Source organism: Lepisma saccharinum, chromosome 16, assembly GCF_977018435.1.
Source record: "Lepisma saccharinum chromosome 16, izLepSacc3.1, whole genome shotgun sequence".
Lineage (NCBI taxonomy): Eukaryota > Metazoa > Arthropoda > Insecta > Zygentoma > Lepismatidae > Lepisma > Lepisma saccharinum.
The window spans coordinates 18921241-18945278 of record NC_139244.1 but is presented as its reverse complement, the minus strand read 5'-3'; the positions used below and the strand labels follow the sequence as shown (position 1 = coordinate 18945278).

Here is a 24038-nt window from a genome sequence, read left to right as displayed (position 1 = left end):
GCACAGCAAGGCTAATCGGGATTGGACCTACAGTTTAGTGGGATCCAAACCACTATGTGCCTCCACCGGGTATCGAACCCCGGATTCCTTGATTACAAGGCGACGGCGAAGAAGGAGTTAAATTAATTGATAGATTGATTTGGTGTTTTAAGTCCACTTTATGCACAGTAAGACTAATCGGGACTGGACCTACAGTTTAAAGTGGGATCCGAACCACTATGTGCCTCCACTGAGTATCGAACTCGAGACCCCTTGATTACAAGGCGACGACGCTACCAATGCGCCATCGGGGAGGCGAAAAAAGAGTTAAAGTACGAGTCACTACAGTTCGTGCATTTTATGAGCACCGTATAGAATAATGGTTAGCGCTGTTCCGGGTTCGATTCCAAATGGGATCTCAGTTACTTGAAAGAAACTAGCCTCCAATCTCGAAAGGCAAGGAAAAAAACAGCAGCAGGAGTCTGTGGATCAAGGCCGGGCATAGCTGTACAGAAGGGAAGAAAGCTAGTGGGCGGAGCGAAGCAATGCGCGCTACTGCAAACTGCCGGTAGGTGCAATCGCGTTGCTCCCTAAATGCCCCATCTTTCCCTGTAACCAGTTCATTGCTCGGGTCCTCTACTTGCGCAAAGGACTCGTTTTGGTTCGCTTGCCTCATAGATTTTTATCGTCCGGTGATATGTGCTTGCTCAAGTACCTCTATGGCTCGCCCAGCCTCGCACGAATGGGTTGACAAACGTCTATGCGTTCTCGGGAGACGCTTTGCGTTGAAAGACACTTTCAAACACGCCTCTCAGAATATTGGTCCGTAATATCAGTCACAGATCTCGCAACCAAAGTTTTTAGGATCTAGTTCCAACCTTAAGAAAAAGTTGTCTCCGAACAGTATCAGTTATATAACGTGTTTACCAAAGAGGAATTAGGAGATTTTTTAAAAATAATATAGCAGAATCAGCATTGATCAGAAGATAGATCCGTTTGGCCATCCGTTCACTTCTGGCGGAGAGAAACCCCCTTTTTTTGCCATTTTATTTACACTGCCACATTTGTAATCCATTTACAACAACCAACTGTGGAAGAAACATTGACAATTTTACTCCCTTTTCCTTTTGTAAATCCATGTACTGGAAGAAAAGAGTCCATTTTTAAAAGTGATAATATCCAAGAGTGTCCCTTTTGAACAAATTTTGTGTGTACGTTTGTAGTGTGTGGTATGGTGGTGTGTGTTGTGGAATATCCAAGTGATTCTAAATAAAATTTGCTTTTGTAAATTCTCTTGAGCCTGGGCTGGGTTATCTTCCCAGAGGCAGAGCTGCATGCCACCAGGCGCGTCCCCAGGTTGCGGATAGGGGAACGGCCAGCAGATATGTTGGCTAGCTGGAAACAGTCGCGGACAAGCAGCAGCAGGATTGGAGGAGGCGGCGAGATGCGGAGTGACAACTGCATCTCAGTAAATACTGCAAGACTCCGATGAAAATCCTGCGATGTGGCGAGGAGAGCCGCCACTAAATAAGTTCAGCTACTGCTGCCTTGCAGTAAGGGGAGGGATCCCCAAAGGCTAAGGGAAGGAAAACCCTAACGGAAAACCAAGGGCGGGAGGAGCTCAATAGGCATAGAGAAGCCAATCTTCCTAAGGGAAACAACCCTAAAAAAAAATCCTGGTCCTCCAAGGTATGGGGGTTGGGCGCGAGGCCAGCACCCTAGCACCATAAAAATACCACCCGCTAAAAATTCTCAACAAGGAAAAGCCGGACAGATTCATGGATGCCGAAAAAAACATGTGAAAAGGACTAGGAATACGTTAAACATAGGAACTTGGAACGTAATGACACTTCTGAAACCAGGAAAGATGCAAGAATTGTCTGAACAAATAAAGAAAACACAAATTGAAATAGTAGCTCTGCAAGAAATCAGATGGAGTGGATATGGTGTAATAAACAAAAAGGACTATACAGTATTCTATAGTGGTGCAAGAGATAAAAGAGGACTGGCTGGTACAGGTTTCATTGTACAAAGAAGAATACAAAATCACATAATAGGATTTGTGCCTTACAACGAAAGATTATGTAAACTGAGAATTAAGGGCAAGTATAACAATATAACCCTAATCAACACATATGCACCAACTGAAGGTAAAGAAGAAGAAATAAAAGAAAACTTTTATGAAAATTTTCAAAATATGATAGACAGTGTTCCAAAAAGTGATATAATGATTATATTAGGAGATTTTAATGCAAAGCTGGGAAAAGAACAAATATATAGTAAAATATCAGGTAGGTAACATTGCATGATGTAACAAGTAAGAATGGTGAAATATTATGTGAATTTGCAGCAGCAAATAACCTGATCGTTATGAGCACCCAATTCCAGCATAAACGAATACATAAAGGAACGTGGATATCACCTGACCAAAGTACTAATACAGATAGACCATGTCTTGATTAACAGCAGCGAAAAGGATTTGATAAATGATGTAAGATCTTTAAGAGGTCCAAATATTGACTCTGACCACATATTGGTGCGAGTAATCCTAAAACAGACTATCCCTGCAATGTATAAGATAAAGTCTTCGACAAAAAGCAAATGGGATAAATCAAATCTACAAAACCCGAAAAAAAATGAAGGAATTTCGAACAGTATTACATGAAAAATTGAAAAATCTCCAGGGAAGCAAAGGTGTTAACGAAGATTGGGGTAACATACAAACTGCGATAAATGAGGCAGCTAAAGAAGTTATACAAAAAGAAAGAAATACCCCCAAAAATGAATGGTGGGATGAAGATTGCAGAAGGATTATTCAAGAAAAGAACAAAGCAAGAAGGATAGCAATGCAAATAAAGACCAGGGCTAGCCAAGAAATATATAATGTAAAAAGGAAAGAAGCTAATAAAATGTGTAGAGAGAAGAAGAAGAAATGGTTGAATGATAAAATAAGGCAAATTTAAATTAATTATAAGAAAAATGAGACAAGAAAATTTTTCAAAGAGATACAATCCTTTAAACAACAGCAAACAGTATCGCCAATGATGTGTAAAGATACAGAAGGTAACATCATCTCAGAAAAAGCACTAGTCCTAAATAGATGGAAGGAATACTTTAAAAAGATTCTTAATGATAATGTAACAACAAGCAGGCACCAATAGAACAGAATGACAATAATCAACAAGAACTACATCCTCCATCGTGGAACGAAATAACACACATAATACAAAATCTAAAAACAAATAAAGCTGCAGGATCAGACAACATCCCTCCAGAATTAATTAAAAATGGAGGGAGAACATTGAAACAGAAGTTGCACAAGCTGATATTAAGTGTATGGAATGATGAAAAGTTACCAACTCAATGAAATGAAGGTATAGTGTGCCCAATTTTCAAAAAGGGAGATAGATTAAATTGTGATAATTACAGGCCAATTACACTCCTAAACATTGCATGTAAAATACTTGCTATAATACTAAATAAAAGGCTATTGGAATGCACTGAATACAAACTTGACGAATATCAAATGGTATTCCGAGCCAACAGATCAACTATAGATAATATATTCATAGTAAGACAGATTTTTGAAAAAAGCTATGAATTTAATATTGGACTCTACAACTTGTTTATAGATTTTACCCATGCATTTGACTCAGTGCACAGGAACAAAGTAATAGATGTTTTAAAATCATATGAAGTACCATCTAAACTAATCAGACTAATTATGTTAACCTTAACCAACAATAAAGGAAGAGTCAAAATTAACAGGGAACTGAGTGAAGAATTCGAAATAGAAGGTGGAGTCAAGCAAGGTGATCCATTATCTGCAACTCTGTTTAGTATAGTGATAGACTCTGTATTGAAACAGTTGAAATTGAGAGGAAACATATCAACAAGATTAAAACAATGTATTGCATATGCCGATGACATCCTTATAACAGCAAGGACAAAAAAGACATTAATAGAAACATTTGAAGAACTAAAAAGTGAAGCTATGAAAATGGGGCTCGTAACTAATATGCAGAAAACTAAATATCTCAGATGTGTAAAAGGTAAAAGCAGATTACAAGACCTAATTGTAAACGACGAGAGAATAGAAGAAGTGAGATCTTTCAAATATCTTGGATCAGTTGTAAATGGCGACAACACAATTGAAGAAGAAATTAGAGAGACAATTATTCTAGGTAATAAAGCATATTTTGCCAACTTAGCCCTATTTAAGAGCAAACTAATATCTAAATCTGCGAAACTGAGACTTTATTATAGCATAATAAGACCCATAACCACATATGCATGCGAAACTTGGACCCTAAAAGACTCCTGTAAACAGAAACTCTCAATATTTGAAAGGAAAATCTTAAGAAGAATTTATGGCCCTCTGAAAGAACCTGACGGAAATTGGAGAATACAAACCAACGAAGAACTCAAGAAGTTAATCAGGAATGAAAATATCATAAATTTCATAAAATCACAAAGACTAAGATGGTTTGGGCACGTAAATAGAATGTCTGATGAAAGATTAGTAAGAGAAATATATAAATGGAAACCACTTGGGACACGAGCCATAGGCAGGCCAAAGAAACGGTGGGAAGATGAAATAATGCAAGATCTGAAAGACATGAAAGTAAAGAATTGGACGAAGAGCATCCAGGAAAGGAAAAAATGGAGAGATGTTGTTGAGAAGGCCAAAACTTTCAATACATGAAGTTGTAGCGCTTCAAGAAGAACAAGAAGAAATTCTCTTGAGAATGTATGGAGACTTGTTTATCTTACAACATCATCATCATCGTCTTGATTATACTAGAAGCAGAGCAGCGGCGTGAAGTATAAATACAGGGTGTTCGAAAATGAATATGGGGGTTTCAATGAAGTGTATCTTCTATTACATATACATTACAGAAATGAAACATAACTTAAAAGGAAAGGTAACTCAAACAGTTTTTGTTTCTACTTCGCAGGTGATGTTTCGTAACTCCGCCGCAGCACGGCGCTAGTAGTAACGATGGAGATGACTCCTGAGCGTAAAGCCTTCTATGTCTTGGAATTCGCAAGGTGTAACTCAGCAATTGGAGTGCAACGTGCTTTCGGCGGGAATATGGATGTGATCCCCCATCGGATAACAACATCCGAAGATGGTACAATCAATTTAAGAATACGGGATGCCTGTGCAAAGGGAAGAGCTCCGGAAGACCACGTCTACCAGATGAGCAAGTGGAACAGGTCAGAGCAAGTTTCGGTCGGAGTCCCAGGAAATCTGTAAGGCGGGCGAGTCGAGAACTGTCAATGCCGTCCACGACTGTTTGGAGGTTGTTACGAGAGAGGCTGCACATGAGGCCGTACCGTCTACATCTGTTAACAGGCCCTAAAACCTGAAGATAATGTGACCCGTGCCAACTTCTGCGAAAATGTGCTGGACATGGAAGATGATTTTCTTACACGTGTGATCTTTAGTGATGAAGCCTCATTTCATCTTAGTGGACGAGTGAATACGCATAATGTGCGTATTTGGGGGTCTGAAAATCCACACCAAACAGTGCAGCACATGAGGGATTTACCAAAAGTGAATGTCTTTTGTGCTCTATCCAAATAACAAGTGTATGGACCTTTCTTCTTTGTGGAAAACACTATCACTGGTACTGCTTATTTGGACATGCTCCAGCAATGGTTCTACCCTCAACTGGATCGTGAGCAAAAAAGGAACATCGTCTGCCAACAAGTGGCCCCCTCACATTCATCGTGAAGTACGGAATTGGTTGAATGCTGGATCGGTCGTCATTGTGAGGATGACTTGCCCCTCTCCTGCATTGGCCCCCAAGATCTCCCGACCTCACCCCCTGCGATTTCATTTTGTGGGGGTATGTAAAGGATAGTGTATACGTGCCACCGCTACCTGCCGACCTCCCTGAATTGCGACGCAGGATTGATGTAGCTGTGGAGTCTGTTACACCAGACATGCTAGCTTCAGTGTGGGAAGAAATTGCCTACAGACTAGATGTGTGCCGTGTCACAAGGGGATCCCACATTGAACACTTGTAACTTGTGACAAAAAACTGTTTGAGTTACCCTTCCTTTTAAGGTATGTTTCATTTCTGTATTGTATAGTACACTTAATTAAAACCACGATATTCATTTTGGAACACCCTGTATATAAATATAATTGTAGAGGTTGTTTGCATTTATATTTTAAGGCTACTTTGTGCACAAAAGGCTAATCGGGACTGGACGTACAATTTAAAGTGAGATCCGAACCACTATGTGCCTCCACCAGGTATCTAACGTAGAACCTCCTGATTACAAAGCGACGAAGTTGCCACTACGCCATCGGGGAGCCTATACTTATACAAATTGTGAAATCTATGTAACATTCAACAACTATGTATGAGCATATTTACAATTTTGTCGCTCGTTCAGAAACTAATTTAAGTTTTCAAGTCTGTTGCTCCTTTCTGTGATATTACATTACCTGTTTGTGTTCCTTTTACATTATAACACCATTAAGCCTTGTTTCCATGATATGAAAAAATTCAAATATGCTGACCAAGGCAGTAATTTATTTTATTATAAAACATAAACTAAACGTAACGTTTCAACCTTCTAGCAATGTCTTCTTCAGACTCTGCACCAAGTACAAATGTAAAAGGTACATTTGTTTGTGTATATATATCGTCCCGTTTTGTACCTTGTTACATTTGTACTTGGTGCAGAGTCTGAAGAAGACATTGCTAGAAGGTTGAAACGTTACGTTTAGTTTATGTTTTATAATAAAATAAATTACTACCTTGGTGAGCATATTTGAGTTTTTCCTTTTACATATTCCTAATTTAGTTGATTGTCTCATTGCAATTATTTTTTATGGTGCGCCATCTTTTGGAATTCTTATTCCACATCACTTCTGGGATGTTCTCTTCACATGCATTTCCTCCGCGTTTATCTCTACGCCATATTTCTCTGTCCTTCCCTTCTGCAGCCATTCACTACCCATATGACTTCGCAGTCTCCAGATTTTTTTTCCGCACACGGTCTCACCACCGCGTGAAACGAGACCGTCAATTAATTTCGCAAGTTCAGTAGTTGGAATACGACCCCCTCTGCCCCCCCCCTTAAGGAAAGAGACTAAGACACACAGCAACGTGAAATTAATTTCTGAAAAGGGAGATGGCGTTTCGGAGGGGGGAGTCGTATCCCCCCCACTCCTCCCCCTCCGGCACCACCTTTCGCCGAGGTTCTGTCAATGGCAGAATTTCCGCTATCTCTCTCTTTCTCTCTTGGTAGCCATGGCAACCCCTCCAGCATCCCTCTACGGCGCCCCTCTTGTACGGTTCGGTGTCTGAACTGTCACTGAAATGATACGTTTGTATGTTGCCTGGCGAATTTCTGCACACATGACCGTCTCATTTTCAATTCCGTCAGAACGTGAGTTTTGCACACGTGAAACAATGTTGTTGCCTTCAACGGGGGGCCTGAATTTCACAAAATTTACGTTTGGCACGAGTTGAAATCGCAAATGGATTCCGTTATTAAGTTTCCCAGGTTAAAATATCGAAATTCATTCATAGAAGACACCTGGTTTCTCTATGTAGCAAGATTGCACAGAATACTCCCTTATTGTTTTTCGTCTGTGTTTAGGTTGTATTCTGTGTTTCTCTTGGGATTGATTGATTTGATGTTTTAAGTTCACTTTATGCACAGTAAGGCCAATCGGGACTGGACCTACAGTTCAAAGTGGGATCCGAACCACTATGTGCCTCCACCAGGAATCGAACCCGGGACCCCTTGATTACAAGGCTACAACGCTAATTTCTCTTGGGAAACCTGGCCTTTGGCACATCCCAGTAGCACCAAATGATTGTTTTTTAAAACAATTATCAGTGGGTCAGCATCGTGATTATTTGTAATATTCGGCTTCTACGGGAATAGAAGACTGGATAATAAACCTTTTCCTTCGAGCAGGCCTCATCTCCAGTAAGCTATCAACTCGGGGCAAGCCCAGGCACCTAGCGACCTGTTGGGTGAGATGAGTCAAGGCAAAAGGATAATAAACCTTTTTCTACTCCCACAAAAATAGGCAATAGTTAGGCTGGAGAGTTCAAATGAACTAACCGATCTCTAACTACGCACTGTTTAAACCAGTTTTTTTGGAATATAAAACTCTTCACAATAACAAAAGATAACTTCAGCTAGCCAATAAGAATAAGAAACGCTTTGACAATAAAGAATGTTCTATAGATGAACTCATTATCACAGACAAAACACAACCATGAACTCCACAGAGGATTTTATCTAGACCAGTGCCTCGTTGGTCTACATCAGTGGTTCTCAAACTGTGGTACGCGTACCCCCAGGGGTACATTAACGACTTGAAGGCAGTACGCGATCGAGAATACCCACACCAAAACATTTTTGCTGCAGTTTGTAGAGCAGACTTCATTGTTTCAGACTTCATAGCGTTAACACTCAACAGGAAAATAAGGCTGATTTCGTCACTGACACACTTATCTTTGTTTCACATGTTTTGAAATAAAATACTCGTTCGAAATCTCGTAATAGACTAAATTTGGAGCCGAATCTCCGCTTGAAAGTTTAAAGCGCACAATCAGACATCAAGAAACTGTATCAGACAGATCCTTCTCACTAGAAACTCCGAAAAACTCCAAAATTGTGCTTTACAGTTTGTTCAGAAACTATTTTTTTTTCTTTACTTTTTCCTTAATAACTCTGGAAAAATATATCAAAATTAAAGTTTTTAATATACGAGGGGCGTTCAAGTCAATCGGGGACTTATTTTTTTTCCAGGTTTAAATAGACGCCTAGGCTGGAGGTTTTGTATGCAGTAGGAACTGGCAACTGTGTGCTGTTACTGGTAGGCGGCGCTTATTTCCCGCGCTTCTGCATAGACCGTTATTCAAGATGGCGTACAACAGTGTGGACGTCTACATGGAACAGGGTGTTGTGATGAAGTTTTTTAGTTTTTTAGTGAACGAGGACAGAAAACCTGCTGAAATTTACAGAAGACTTCAGGCTCAGTACGGTGATGAGACATTCTGTCGCAGTAAGACATTTGAATGGTGTAAGCGCTTCAAAGATGGCCGTATCTTTATTACTGACGATCCCGGTCGTAGTGGATCACAGCCCACGCCAGTTTATTCCTGGGAACATTCAGCGCGTGGAGCAGCTGATCCTGGACAATCGTCGCATAACCTGTCATGAAATTGCAAGTATCAATACTATACTATCAACAGTGAGTATTACTGCAGTGTTCTGCGTGATGTGCATAAGAGTTTACGGAAGAAACATCCGGGTTTCATCACAAAGAATGTTCTCTTTTTGAAAGACATTGCACGACACCATACCGCTCAACGCACATTCCAAACATTCCAGGAAATCGGCTGGGGGATATTACCACCCCCACCCCCTATAGTCCTGACTTAACGCCAAGTGATTTTCACCTGTTTGGACCCCTGAAGGAATTCCTTGCAGGAAAACATTTCAACACTGATGATGAAGTGAAGAATGCTGTCCTACAATGGTTCCGCCGTAATGATAAATCTTTCTATGCCGAAGCATTCCAGTCGTTAGTTAAACGCTGGGATAAGTGTATAACTGTAGCAGGAGGTTATGTGGAAAAATAAATCCAGTTACCACACTTTGAAATTTGTTCTTCTATTTTTTTAAAAAAAAAAGTCCCCGATTGACTTGAACGACCCTCGTACTTCTGAGCATTCATGTGTTTCACGTTGTTAGTTTTGTAACTAATCATAATCATAAATATTGAATACGTAGGAATACCCAATAAAATAATCAACATAGGATTCTAATGTTTGTTTAGCATCTTTCCATATACAGCCCGAATGCCATTTTGATCTATTGCAGATACAGGCCTCCAACATATCAAAAACACCCAACCAATCAGGCAGCAAATAATTCCCCAAAACTCACTATTCGGAGAAAACCTCTGGTGGGGGTAAATTAGGTGTTAAATTACGACTAAATAGGTACAATGAGAAAAAAATTGAGAACCGCTGGTCTACATGATTGTTTGGAGCGTCGCCAACGGGTGACTGTCGATAGGCTGCAGCCCAGCGAGAAATGGTGTACTCTTCTAGTCACCCACATGAGAGATTTGCAGAATCACTGATTCACAAAGGCACAAAGGAATAAAAAAGAAAAAAGGAATTGATAGAGAAACAGGGAAGGAAAGAAAGAATGAAGGAAACAGAGAAACAGGGGAAAAGGTGAAAATAAAGATAAATGGAGGAAGGAAGGAATGAAAAATGAGAGAAAAAAGAATAGAGAGAATAATGAAGAAAGAGAAAGAGGGGAACAAAAATATAGAACTAAAAGTTTCAAAGGAATAAGAAGATAGAGAGAAAGGAATAAAGATGAAAAGATAGAGATGGAGAAAGGAAGGAAGGATGAAGGAAAGATGCGGGAATAAAAAGAAAGGTAGAGGAACAGAGGAAGGAAGATGTCACAATGAAATAAGAGGAAAAGAGAGAAACAAAGGCTGGAAAGAAGAAAGAATAGAGAGAAGAATAATTGAAAGAGAGAGAGAGAAACGAAGACCGTAAAGAAGGAAAAACAGGATGAAGAATAAAAGAAAGAGAGAGAGAGAGAGAGAAGCAAAGGCTGGAAAGAAGAAAGAATAGAGAGAAGAATAAAATAAAGAGAGAGAGAAACAAAGACCGTAAAGAAGGAAAAACAATGATGAAGAATAAAAGAAAAAGAGAGAGAAAAACAAAGGCTGGAAAGAAGAAAGAATAGAGAGGAGAAGAAAAGAAAGAGAGAAAGAAACAAAGACCGTAAAGAAGGAAAAACAGGATGAAGAATAAAAGAAGAGAGGAACAAAGGTTGGAAAGAAGGAAGGATAGAGAGGAGAAGGAAAGAAAAAAGAGAGAAACAAAGACCGTAAAGAAGGAAAAACAGGAAGAAGAATAGAAGAAAGAGAGAGAGAAACAAAGGCTGGAAAGAAGGAAGAATATAGAGGACAAGAAAAGAAGCAGAGAGAGAGAAACAAAGACCGGAAAGAAGGAAAAACCGGAAGAAGAATAAAAGAGAGAGAGAGAGAGGACTGAAAAGAAAGAGAAACAGAGGAACAAAGATGAAATGAAAGAAAGAGGGGAACAGAAGTAAGGTAGGATTGAAGGAAAAATAGAGAGAAAATTAAAGAGAAACAGGAATATGAAGAAAAATAAATGAGGAAGGAAGGGAGAGATTAGAAAACAAAAAGAGAGAGAAAATGAGGAAAGAAGAACTTAGAGAGAATATGAATCTTGTTTATCCATGACCACTAAATCAGAACCCATTTAAAAATAATTTCCTTCACTCCGATATCGACCAGTATTTTCTTGCAGCGTAAATGGCAATGGGATCTCGTGGTCTTCACCCGCAACTCTTGGGACAATTTCCTTGCTTACGGGTCAAGTGTGTAAATGAAAACGCCTACGATATTGATATTGTCATTCAATAGGAGAGTTTATTTACACATAAAAACAATAACCTACACTTAAAGATGAGGAGGGATGAAGCGAAGAAACTGTGGGATAAAAAGAAGATACGCAAGGGTTGTAAGTCCAATTCTCATTCAGTATGAATTGACATGATAACACAAGACTTGTTGAAAGGCGGAAATGAAATCCATGTCACTCTACACTTGGACAAGGCTCTCTGTGAAGTCGGATACCACTGTCAACTCGATTGGGAAATGCGATCTCGGAACAGACGTGTGACGTTGAGCAGGAACTGAGTGTGCGTGTGTGTGTGTGTGTGTGTCCTCATCAAGAGAGAGAGAGAGAGAGAGAGAGAGAGATTCGATCTGCACGCCCTCTTCAAACTTAATCGGCAAGCAAAGGTCGCCTGAAAACCGAAAAGCGGTATACACGTCCGTGAGGTCACGTGTTTGCCCATCCACTTCCAAAGGAAACCGTCTACAAACACACACACACACCCCGCTCTCCTAGTTCCGGACTTCCTGTCAAGAGCTGCAGGGTTCGTGTTTGTGTAAGCCTTAATTAGAACTTTCCGAACTTGCTGTTTATTTTTTTATCCCCTTTTATCTTTGTGGTACCGAAAAACCAGACGTCCTCTTTTTCCCAGACATGTGCTACATTTTAGCCTAATTTCCGGCGTCCAGGAGGAATTTGACAAATGTGCTTCATTTTGAGCGGCACATAATTTGAATTAAGGAAATATATGCTTCAGTAAAAAATAATAATAATAATAATAAAAAGAGAAATCAAAGAAAACATCATACATTAAAATTATGTGGACTGCACTGCCACACCAGGTGCAGTGCTGGTAGCGAACGTGCTCATATCGAACACGTGCTCTTAGCGAACACAGTTACGGAAGGATTTGCAGGTGCGTGCTGTTAGCGAACACGCAAACTTGTCCTGTCTTATTTGTCCTTGAAATTGGTCAGTATGCAAGTGTTGCCAGTGATAAGCCACCTTGCGTGGAGAAACCATTTATTTTTATCAATGACATTATTGTTCTAAACCCGCGCACATTTATAATAAAAACCAGCTGATTGGCCGGCGTTGCCCTGGTATTTATTTATCCCAATCTTCTATTAGACAGGAAAATAATGAATTCTAACTATAGTGTAAAATGAACTTGGAGTTGAACGGCATTGGGAATGTCACTATTCATCTTAGAGACCCCGAAAACTATGGATTCCACACTAATATCGATCGTTTTCGATTATTTTTACATGTCACCCCTCCCCACCCCCGGGGGTGTCAGGGGTGTCTAACCCCCACAGTATTTCTTTCCAGGTTGCAAATGATACGCGTACCAAGTTTGATTGAAATCGCTCCAGGCGTTCGAGAGTTACGCCGGAACAAACACACACACACACACACACACACACACACACAACACACATCCAATTTTATATATTAGATATATGGTAGTGATTGCTGCCACTACAGTTTTAAGCAATCCGATTGGCTGACGTGTCCCACTGCTTAACGTGACGTCATTAGTGACGCAAGGCTAGCTTAGGTTAGGCTGGTTTGGGCGAGATAGAAGAAGAAGATGAAGAGCAGGAGATAGTGTTGTGGTACTAATTGCAACCTAAAAACGGCTTTGGAACAACTGAAAATTGATAATAACATTTATAAATGTCTTAGGAAGTTGTCATTTGTACAAAAAGTAACTTAGGTTGATTAACATTTGCATTTTCTATGTAAAATTTGATTTTAAGGAAGATGAACAACAAATTTTATGTAAATTGTTGAGGATCCCTCATTTAGCTTATTTCAAACACAAAATGATTATAAGGCATCACTGGCAATACTTGCATGTTGACCACTTTCAAGGACAAACAAGACGGGGCAAGTTTGTGTGTTCGCTAACAGCACGCACCTGCAAATCCTTATCTTGGGGTTTTCGCTAAGAGCACGGAATCCCCACACCCAATACTGAAATTAACTTTGATTCAGACACCGTAAAAAGTGAAGTGCCAGAACAAAGTTATTGAACCTTACACCACCAAAATGAAATTTCTGGAACGTTATCTTAAGGGCATGATGTTTCATATTATTACAAGTTACGCTAATTGTTGAATATTCTTTTGTCATTCCAGGTAATAATGGTTTGATTGATTGAGTTGGTGTTTTAAGTCCACTTTATGCACAGTAAGCCTAATCGGGACTGGACCTACAGCTTAAAGTGGGATCCGAACCACTATGTGCCTCCACCGGGTATCGAACCTGGGACCCCTTGATTACAAGGAGACGACGCTACCACTGCGCCATCGGGGAGGCCCCCAGGTAATAATGGAAATTTTGAGAGAGTATTTTCATTAATGTCAGCACAATGTACTGATGAAATTAAAAAAAAAAAATCACGGAGTTTGTAAAACGTTTGGTACTGGTTCAGTATATTTTCAAAGAGATTAGAGTTGCACAAGTCTGTTTTGACTAAATATGAAATTTTAAGAAAAATTGGTTCCGAGAAATATGACTGAAATCTCGTGTGGTAAGAAATGTATTGTTTATTATTCACTACAAGTTTGAGAACTTTGTATTCAAGAAATCCTTAAAAATTATTATTCTATAAAACTGAAAATGTGTCAATTTTTACGTTATTTACTAACATGTTCTAGTAATGTGTATTATTTACTGCGAATGATTTTGACTTAGAGATTTACATTTTGCGATAGGAGGTCCTACTTTTCCCTTTAGTGATCTGGTAACCCTATCTAACAGAAGACTACGAAAAGACGAAAAGTTTTCCAAGGACTAGGATTACATAAAATATGTTACGCGTATGTGTTTCAATGCGTAATTGTGCGTGCTACTCAAAATATATATCTTTACCAGGAGACACACGAACATAAGAAAGCAGACGCACATTGTAAACATTTTTTTTAATGTTTTTTTTTAGTGCTACACTGTGAGTTCTTTCTCCATGTGTCCGTTTTGCCTGTGAATGGGGGCTCACCGTGAGATATCTTTTGTAACGACCTCAAACTAACTTTGTATCGGTTTGCATTGCATTCGGTGCTTCCGGGTGTTATAGTCTGTGACAACTTGATGGCACACTGTAGGATTTATGACAACAGTGTTGCCACACGCTGTAAAAGAGAATTGACAATTGATCGATGAACTGCTGTGGGCAGGGTTGGGCAGGCAATTTATTTGAGAAAAATACCTTTAATCTAACCAAGTGGCAAAACGGTGACAAATTGCCCAGGAGAATTGTACGCACAGCTCTAGTTTTCAAAATGTAACTTTTTGTTTGCTTCAGAAACATGCGTGTCACTAGGACTGGGCCGTTTTCTCAACATCGTGTATCCTCAGCCTGTTGGTTGCGCATGCGCAGTGATGCTTCTCTTACAGACTGGTATAAACTTGACAGGTTTAAAAGCAAGACGCTGCAAATAGCTGTTGCGCAGCTCACACCACATTTCCCCACTTCATTCTCCGCAGCGACGTTGGTTCGCAGTGTTGCAACCTGGAGGGAGTAGAATGGTCTAAGGATTTTCAACGAAATTTGTATTCACTTCTTCCTGGGCTGTTTTCTACCTGTCGGAGTACAGAAATTCAGCTCACCTTTCGCCAACGACTCTTTTCCTTCTTTTAAAACTTGGCCTCCCCGATGGCGCAGTGGTAGCGTCGTCGCCTTGTAATCAAGGGGTCCTGGGTTCGATTCCTGGTGGAGACACATAGTGTTTCGGATCCCACTTTAAACTGTAGGTCCAGTCCCAATTAGCCTTACTGTGCATAAAGTGGACTTAAAACAACAAATCAATCCAATCCAATTATTTTAAAACTTGAGAAACCATCCATTTAGATACTGACGTGTTGGCGCTTGAGGACTCGACAACATTATACTTAAGTTCATGTAACTCCTTCTGATTTCGCAAATATGTTGCAACATTGTAAACAATTTCTCTAGCCTGTCCTCTAAGGGGCTTTCCAGAGCAGATTGTGAATTTCGTCGGACCCGGCATGATTTAATTTTTGCATTTCAAAAATATGCAGCCAAGAGTAAAGAGCAAGAACATTTCAATGCTTTAAAAAGGAACACAGGCAAGCGTGTTATCAGATTGCCTTCTCGTAGTGATTGTTGTACGATAAACAAAAGAAACACCACCTCATTCGGCTTTAAAAAAAAACAAGCCATTGCTCGATGTCGCATTGAGAAAATGAAGTCATTCGCCCAGTAGTTTCTCTTCGTTATAAACCTTAACGGGCGTGCGTAATACTACAGTTTACGATCCGCGCACCGCACGCATTTTCAAAGACCGGATTAAATCAAATGAACCACTGATAAACTGATATGAGCCTGCATCGTCAATCTACACAGTAAAAATAGTTTGTCATATTTGTTTTAGCTTAATTTTGCTGAGTTGGCACCACTCGTAGTCTCAAGGCCAGACCAGTACGTAGAAGAGTGGTGGGGAGGATGACGTAATAGGAAGTGCTCCGCAGCGATCTGCACATATCGGGACTTGTCAGGCTATAGTGTCCGTATCAGATGTTACTTCAGTCTGAAATGAAGCTGCCTGAGATTTTCTTGGCCGCAAATTCAAGTACCTCGCATAGTTGAAACTAGATACTAAGTTCTGTAAGGGGCACAGCTATATGAAGCACGTACAATACTCTCTAGTTCAATTCAACCTACCACCCAAAGACGGTGGAGGGAACAAGATTATCGAATACCCCTATGTATCGAAGCCTATCGCATGTGCAGTGCTGCCACCTCTGATCAAGTACGAAGCTATGGGTGTCACTCATCGCAGCCAAGTCGAGAGATTTCGTCTTCTGACATCGTCGCGGAATGCTTTCATGGTCAGGTTTGAATCATTTAGCATTACATTTAGCCTAACTACTAAAGTATTTAGCCTGACCTCAGAAGACGAATTCCTGCGATTAAGGGGAAAAGTGACAATTTCGCGCCAGTTGATTATACAAGAGAGTATGGAGTTCTCTCCATGTTGCAAGTGGAAGCGGTTATTCGAAGGTGATTATTAATCTAGACACGATGTTTGAAAAATATGATCAACAAGTATTTACAGAATTCCATGTATTCCTTATGGGAAATCAACTTCGACTTCAAGTTACGGCTAATCAAATGGGAGTTTCGACTTTTCTTACGAGTGAGATATTGCTGAACGTGTTCTTTTTCCGCCCATATACATTTCTACGTCACTGGATGTTTGATGTTCCCAAGACAACGAATAAAATAATGCTCCCATAACCGTAATGCATTTCTCCTTGCCTCATACAGCTATCCTGACAGTGTTGCCAAACCTGATGCGCATTAAAGAGCTAAATTTAACCTTAAATGGAGCTAAAGTTGACTTTCAGGGAACTAGATTAAAGTATAAAGTATAATTACCCATCTCAATAATCCACTGATGGTCGTATGACAATCGAAAATAAAGGATTCCCAGATAACAATATTGTCATCTTCACCTCAGCCACAGCGCCATATAAAAGTAGCTGGGGAGGTTAGACGAGGTGGGGCGACTCAGTGAATGTAACAATATCATGTCACGTGCAAATATATACTCATGGCAAAAGTTGGTCTGTGTGGACCGGAGCCAGTGATGGCATCGTAGTGGGGCAGGAGTCGCCACGGTTCACAGACAAATGAGTGCACGAAAGAGCCATGTCTGGCTTCAAAAGAGCTAAGTTGGCAACAGTGCTCCGCAGCTGCCGCAGAGAGAAGTACTTCGGGGAAATTGTCCCTCATCCCCTTAACCAAGAGGTCTCTTGAGTTGGATCCGGTAAGTGAGACCCCGACGCTACATCCAAGCAGTACCCGGGAGGGTGTCTTTGATTGGCTCTAACCTTTTAAACGTGATTGGCTGATACGTTTTCTTCAAAACGGCATCCACGCAAGAGTCGGATCACGCTACTGCGAAAGGACAGCTGCGCATATGTCGTATATTAACACGTACGGCTTATTGAGAATTATACCTTTGACTTTTTTTGTGCTTAAAACCTGCTTCAAAACAGTTCGAAACAAATTTCTTACTAAAACGTTCTCCCCAAAGCAATGAACAATGAAAGAACAGCGCCTAGGATAGAGACATCTGTCGGGTTGCTGCTAAAGTTCTGGATATTTGCAAACAAAACTTTTCGAGACCAGTAGAGAAGTCTTGTTCTCTACCGTCTTGGCTACTACCTAGACCTCAAATTTTCTGGATTTGCTTCCTTAACGAAAAATATAACTGCACGGTGACTGACACCGGCTGTAGGCATCAGCGAATGTTTTTAAAACCTCAACCCCATCTACTCTCTATGCCAGCATTGGCTTCTTAAGGTTGCTAGATGCCTCTTGCAGCCTCTGTTGACAAAGCCAAAGATCTTCGCCGGGACTTTGGTCGAGCAGCTCAAGATAATCAACGACACGCTTTCAAGACGACACCCAAGTGGAAGTTCAGCAGGAGAACGGTTATGTTATCAACGCCTAACACTTCACACGGCGAATTAATTAATTTTGGAAGTTCACGAGCTTACAATGGAGAAGGGAGGGGGGGTACGTTTCTGCTTTGAATCTCCAGTCGCATGTAACCTAAGCATCGAGTGAACCCTTCCAGGTAATCCCTAGACGTGGGCGCCGCAAGGAGGGTTAGGGGGAGGGGAGCCACTTGCCCCCGGTGGAATAACACTCTGCCCCGAGAATCTGTGGTACATTTCTGATTCCCATAGCCTCAACACCAGATCGCAAGACAAATCTCGACTGTCCATTCCCCTTCGCAACTACAATTTCTACACAAACTCCTTCACTGCCTGTCTGTGGAACAAACTGCCCGTTGAAGTTCGAAATGCATTATCAATATCAGTTTTTAGGAGCCAAATAAGATATTTTCTATCACGCACACCCAATTAACTTAAATCTAAGATGCTATCACTTTGCAGAAATTGAGACTGATATCTGTCAACACTCTAAAATGCAATATTCCCGGAATATTTCCGAAATGAGACTCGCGTGTATGTATGTGTGTATGTATGTTCAGGCTTCAATTTTTGCGTTAATTTTTATTTTCCAATTTCTTATTAGTTTTATTATTTGTATGTGCTTATATCTATTAAAAATGGAAACCTAGAGATTCTCACAGCCTTGGAAAATAAGGTGAAATAAATAAGTAAAAACGTAAATATATTAAAGTAGTAGATAAAATAGCTTATCTGATTACAAATTGTACAATACGTAGACCATAGTATTACCCCCGTATTTTATGAATTGATTTAGGAAAAAATTTAAAGAACTAACGTAATTGCCACGAAAGGTTGTATAGCGTTTCATTCGCAAAGAGGAGCGAAGTATCATTGGACTGCCATCTAGCGACAGTTTGAATAATTAAACTTGTTTAAGAGCGGCTAGGGACAGCATTAGCACCTTGGGAAATACATGCTAACAGCACGAAACCTAACCTGCCTATCCTATCCACGTTGGCATATAACAGCATAAATAAGCATGTAAATAGGTTTGGCATACGTGGATAGGTTAGGAAGGTTAGGTTTGGTGCTGTTAGCATGCATTTCCAAGTTGCTAATGCTGTCCTTAGCCGCTCGTGTTTACTTTGAAGCCCCAAGCCATAAGATACGAAAAAAAATCACTCTTGCCCCGTCCAGTTCGCTACACTTTTTGGCACTAGGTGTAATGCAGTGTCAGGCTGGTGAAAAGAAATTATTTTCAACCCAGTAGACGCTTCATGTTCAGAAGATTCAACAAATTCCTGTCTGCTGCTTTCACCATCCATTTGATTGGTTAGCAGGCATCATGTGACCATACGCCACACCGTACACCGCTCCAGAACGTAGTGCAAAACCGTGCAGCAGTGATGTGCCGTAGACTATAAGTTTACGTCTACATGCGTTGTCTACACGTGATCTACGCGTCATTGGGTTGTAGTTTACATAGACTACGTAGACAATCTAAAGTGCATTAAAATTAATTTTCAAGGGTTTCATGAAAGGAAAGTGACATTTTCAACTGTATTGGTTCCTAACGAAATTAAAAGAATCCTATTTACAACAAAATTTATCTTCTCTTCTATTATCAACTATGAAGATAAATAGTATGCAAAAAATAACAACAGATGGCAGTCGTGAGGCAAGAGTGGTCTTTTCCCCACAAAACACTAGAATATTTACTATATTAGGTTTCTTCCTAGGTGAGAAAATGTTCGAATTTGGAGCAAAGAGTATGAAAAGTTACCCTCACACATCAGCAACTTATACGCAGTGTAATTTTCTTTTAATTCCACGGCGTCCTTTGCTAAGTTATCACCTTTCGCCATGTTGTTTACATATCTTATGTAATCTACGTGTATAAAATAGTCTACGTGTAGAATGTAGACTATCGTTGTTTACACGTAGACGCACATCACTGCCGTTCAGACACCAAATACACTACGTGACACCAAGTCAATGAAGTAAACGACTCGGGTGTTGCACTTTTTAACTAACTAGACACGTGACTAAACAGTCAAAATGTGCAGTGACCTAGATAGGTATTTTGTATTTTTTATATGTACTTGTATTTTTCTTGTGCGAGCCGTAAGCTGTGCGCACTACAACTTGATTTTGTCTTATCATCAATACACTACTTGCTGGACCTACATCTTTTTTGCAAATTTTGAGAATTATAATCACACATATATACTACTCATACAGTTTTGTATTGTATGCCCATAACACTTTGTGCGATTTATTCATCGTTATGACTGTCTGTTATGGCCTTTCTACGCCGTTCCCTCACTTACCACAAATATCTACCCACTCGTTGCACTTCTTCACTTTTGATTCCTCTCTTCTCTTCCACCACTTGCATTATTTTCCTCCCTGTTATGTTCTTAAGTAACGACTGGTAAGGCGTAAATTATAACGAATTACTATTTCTGTAATTTAAATATCCTAATCATTACATACTTGGAAATTCTTTAAAAATGCAACCCTCCCCCTTCTCAGTACAACAAAGATAATTATGGCAACACTAGATTTTTAATCTACATTTTTAGTTAGGCGGACAAAAATTTCGGCGCGCGTTTGTCGTTCATAGAAAATAAAAACCTACAGGACAAAACAAGAGAGGAATACAGCGAAATAATGTTTTATGTTTATTACTCGCAATGTTCCTCGTTTCGTGTAGGCTTGGTGTTCCTAGTGTGGGATGTTACATCCCCCCCTTTTTTTCAGCTTTTTGGAGTTTTAATTAGTGGCTAAAAATAACACGTACTCATTTTTTTTACTTCCCAAATATTCTCATTTCATATTCCTCATCCTGCAAGCTGGAACAATCCCAGCGGATGGAATATAATGGAAACAGGAACTGTGGTTTATTTTATGGTTGGTCTCCAAGGGGAGGGAAATGCTATCTCAACAAAACCTCGCGAGAGTCTGGTATAATGGTCATAGCACCGTCAAAACAACTAGGTGTTACATTTAGATACGGTCTTGTATAAAAATCCAAATTTTCCGTTTGTGACATCCCCTTGACGCAGATTGTTTAAAAATTCGTACATTTGATACTGGGAGAATATCACACATGATGTTTTCTTTAAAATGACGACATTGAAATATGGAAACGTTTATGTGGAAGGTTATTACTTGTACATGATTCATGATGAGATAAGAAGGCACGAGATTTGATATCCTATAATTATGAACATCTGTGTAGTCCCTTATATTTCTTCTCAAATATTACATAATTAAGTTTCTTCGTAGTCTCCTTAATTTCTTCCCAAGTGTTACATAATTCACCTCGCGGGATCTTTTATTTCTTCCCAGATATTAGCTACATAATTTCCACGGTTCGGATCTCTTGCTTTGTTTACGTTTCTTATATCCTGCTTATATTCTATATTTTCTTTCTCTGTTATTCCTTCTAATTTCCTATACTGCCGAGGGCCTCCCCGATGGCGCAGTGGTAGCGTCTCCCCCTTGTAATCAAGGGGTCCAGGGTTCGATACCCGGTGGAGGCACATAGTGTTTCGGATCCCACTTTAAACTGTAGGTCCAGTCCCGATTAGCCTTAAAGTGGACTTAAAATACCAATTCAATCAATCGATCAACCTATACTGCCGACTTCTGTGGCGGAGTGGTCGGAGCAGCTTGCCCAGGTCGGGATTCGAACCTGGGACCCATGGCCACGAAGGTCGACACACTGCTTTGACATATTGATAAATGTGTGTTTTGTCTTCAACTGTCCATGCGATTTAATTTAAGATTATTAAACATTGCTAACAAATATACTAAAATTAAATTAAGACGATCCATTAAAGAAGTCAGTTGGAGGGAAAATAAATATTTTCGGTTCTCTCATCATGGTAATTAAAAACTATATATATTTTCTCTAAATTTTCCAAGTTTCTCCATATCTTTACAAAATTTTCCATGAATTTCTCACCCTAAGTTAATTTCCTTGATTTTTAATGTATTTTTTTTTCTTTTTTCCTCACTTTCTGTCTCAAATCTTGCCTTCTTAAAAGTGGTCTTACGACGATTAAATGGGATATTCTCAAACTTGTAAGTTCCCAGATCACTATTCAAAAATCACAGATCTTTCATGGATAAGTTCAAATGTATAGAGATAATTCTTCTTGCATGCCAATAACCACGTTCTAGTTTCCAGTCTTTATCGTTGCTTGGTCATGTTTTACTACCGGCATTAACCTCTCGAAGGTGGAAATTCTTATTGGTAATTTTCTGGGCCAATCGCCGGACCTCCAGTTATTGCACCGGTGTCGCGATCTGTTCCGACGTTGTCAAGAGGATCGAATGGACACTTTATCCCCAAAATGTCCCTCTTCACTCCGAAGAGGCATCGATTGAGAGAAGTGATTGCCATTATGGTCCACTCAGACTCGGTCATCAGGGGACATTCCGGCGTTGTTGGACTCAACGACCACTCCCATACCATAATGGTTGTAGGCTGTCATGCTCGAATGCTTGTCTTAAATCCAAGCGTGCGAAGTTTTTGATACCTTTTACGCGTTGCAAATAACCTCCCTGGGAAAGGTGAGAATTTGATAAAACTTTAAAGCGTCTATTGCTTGTTTTCTTTATCAATTACACGTAACGGAGAATTCGGTACAGCTTTAAATAATTCTGATGCTTATTTAAAAGTATAGATGGTGTGAGAGTGAACTTTTCAAATTTTCCTTTCAATGTTTCAACACATTTCCCAACATAACACAAAATCAATAAAACTTGTTTCGTTATATTAATAGTATCAACAAAAACTAAAATATGAAAATATATAGTTTATTTTAGTAAAAATATAGTTATTTCTAATTAAAGATTCACTAGTTAAAGTTTATGACTTCTATGTATATATATTGGACAGATTCACTATCCTCTCCAAATAAAGTATTTGATCGTGTAATCAATTGGGCTCAATTTAATTTTATTAATGTGCTTAAATTAAAGGACATTAATGGCGTGTAAGGTGCATTCAACCCATTCGCAACGAGTCTATAGTGATTATGTGCAATAGATCGTTCATACAATGAGGCAGAAAAATTGAGACGCTTGTTCTCACAACAAGAGTGCGTCGTACTCCTGCACGACAAGGCCCGTCCGCACATCCAACTCGATCATCGGCCTTATACCCCAGACCTTACACTTGAAGGAATATCTTGACTAACAGGAGTGAAACTTTCAGGACAATACAGAGAAACATTAATGGCTGGGAAGAAATGTTCCCAAAGCTAATGAAATGAGAGAACAGTAGAATATTTGCACTTACCAAGGGATCGGCTTTCAGTTTCCTTGCGTGGGGTGTACTTCTTTTAGTTCTTGCGTGGGGCAAAGCTCGATGAACAAAATGGAATTCACTTCCAGAATTCAGGACCTGTAAGAAAAGAATGGAGAAATCCGTTTTATAAAGTTTCTAATCATCATGTTTTCATCTATATTATAACTTTAATGCAAACAACAAATACAATATATTGAAATCATTATACACTGTTACTAAATAGTGACGAAATTGAATTAAAGCACGAAACTACTATGTAATTAGAGATTGTAGACATTCTACAATCTTCGAGATAACAAAGATATGTTATACGTTCAGAATGCAAAAACTAAATCTTCTGAACAGGTTACGCCAGCTCAGAGCACCATTCGCCTACAACACCATTAAGATGGTACTTTAGAGCACCACTAATCTACAACACCGCTTTGGTGGCACCTTAGAGGACCATGTATCTATAACACCATTGTTGATGACAACTTAGAGCACCACTCATTCAGCACCGCTAAAGGTCTCACTGCGATAGTCACAGGAAATATTACACCTTTGTATTTTCATCGATATCTGCTATTATTTCACTAAGTTTATAGACAACGCTGCGTCAAAGACATCAGTGTAGGTGTCACCCTACTATTGCCTAGTTGAATGGAAGGGGGGTGGAGAAAGTAATCTCCCTTTCCCATTTTCACTCACAGCATTGTCAATGCCTGGGCTTGCTCAAGTATGACGGCTTCCCATAGAATGGATCCTGTTCGAAAAGAGCCAAGGAAACTAAAGTTACACATATTTGTTTTGCTTCTCCACAATGCGAAAGTAATGGAGAACGTTCCTTATGAAAATAG

General features: G+C 39.7%; 1 protein-coding gene across 1 annotated transcript in view; it reads right to left on the bottom strand.

Annotated features, from left to right (window-relative positions):
- The window catches only part of amon (prohormone processing protease amontillado), a 322809-nt gene that overhangs the window by 186124 nt on the left and 112647 nt on the right, over positions 1 to 24038 (bottom strand). Inside the window, exon 2 of the mRNA XM_083137814.1 lies at positions 23191 to 23295. Within this exon, the coding sequence (XP_082993940.1) occupies positions 23191 to 23295 (105 nt within the window). The remainder of the gene's footprint in view (positions 1 to 23190; positions 23296 to 24038) is intronic.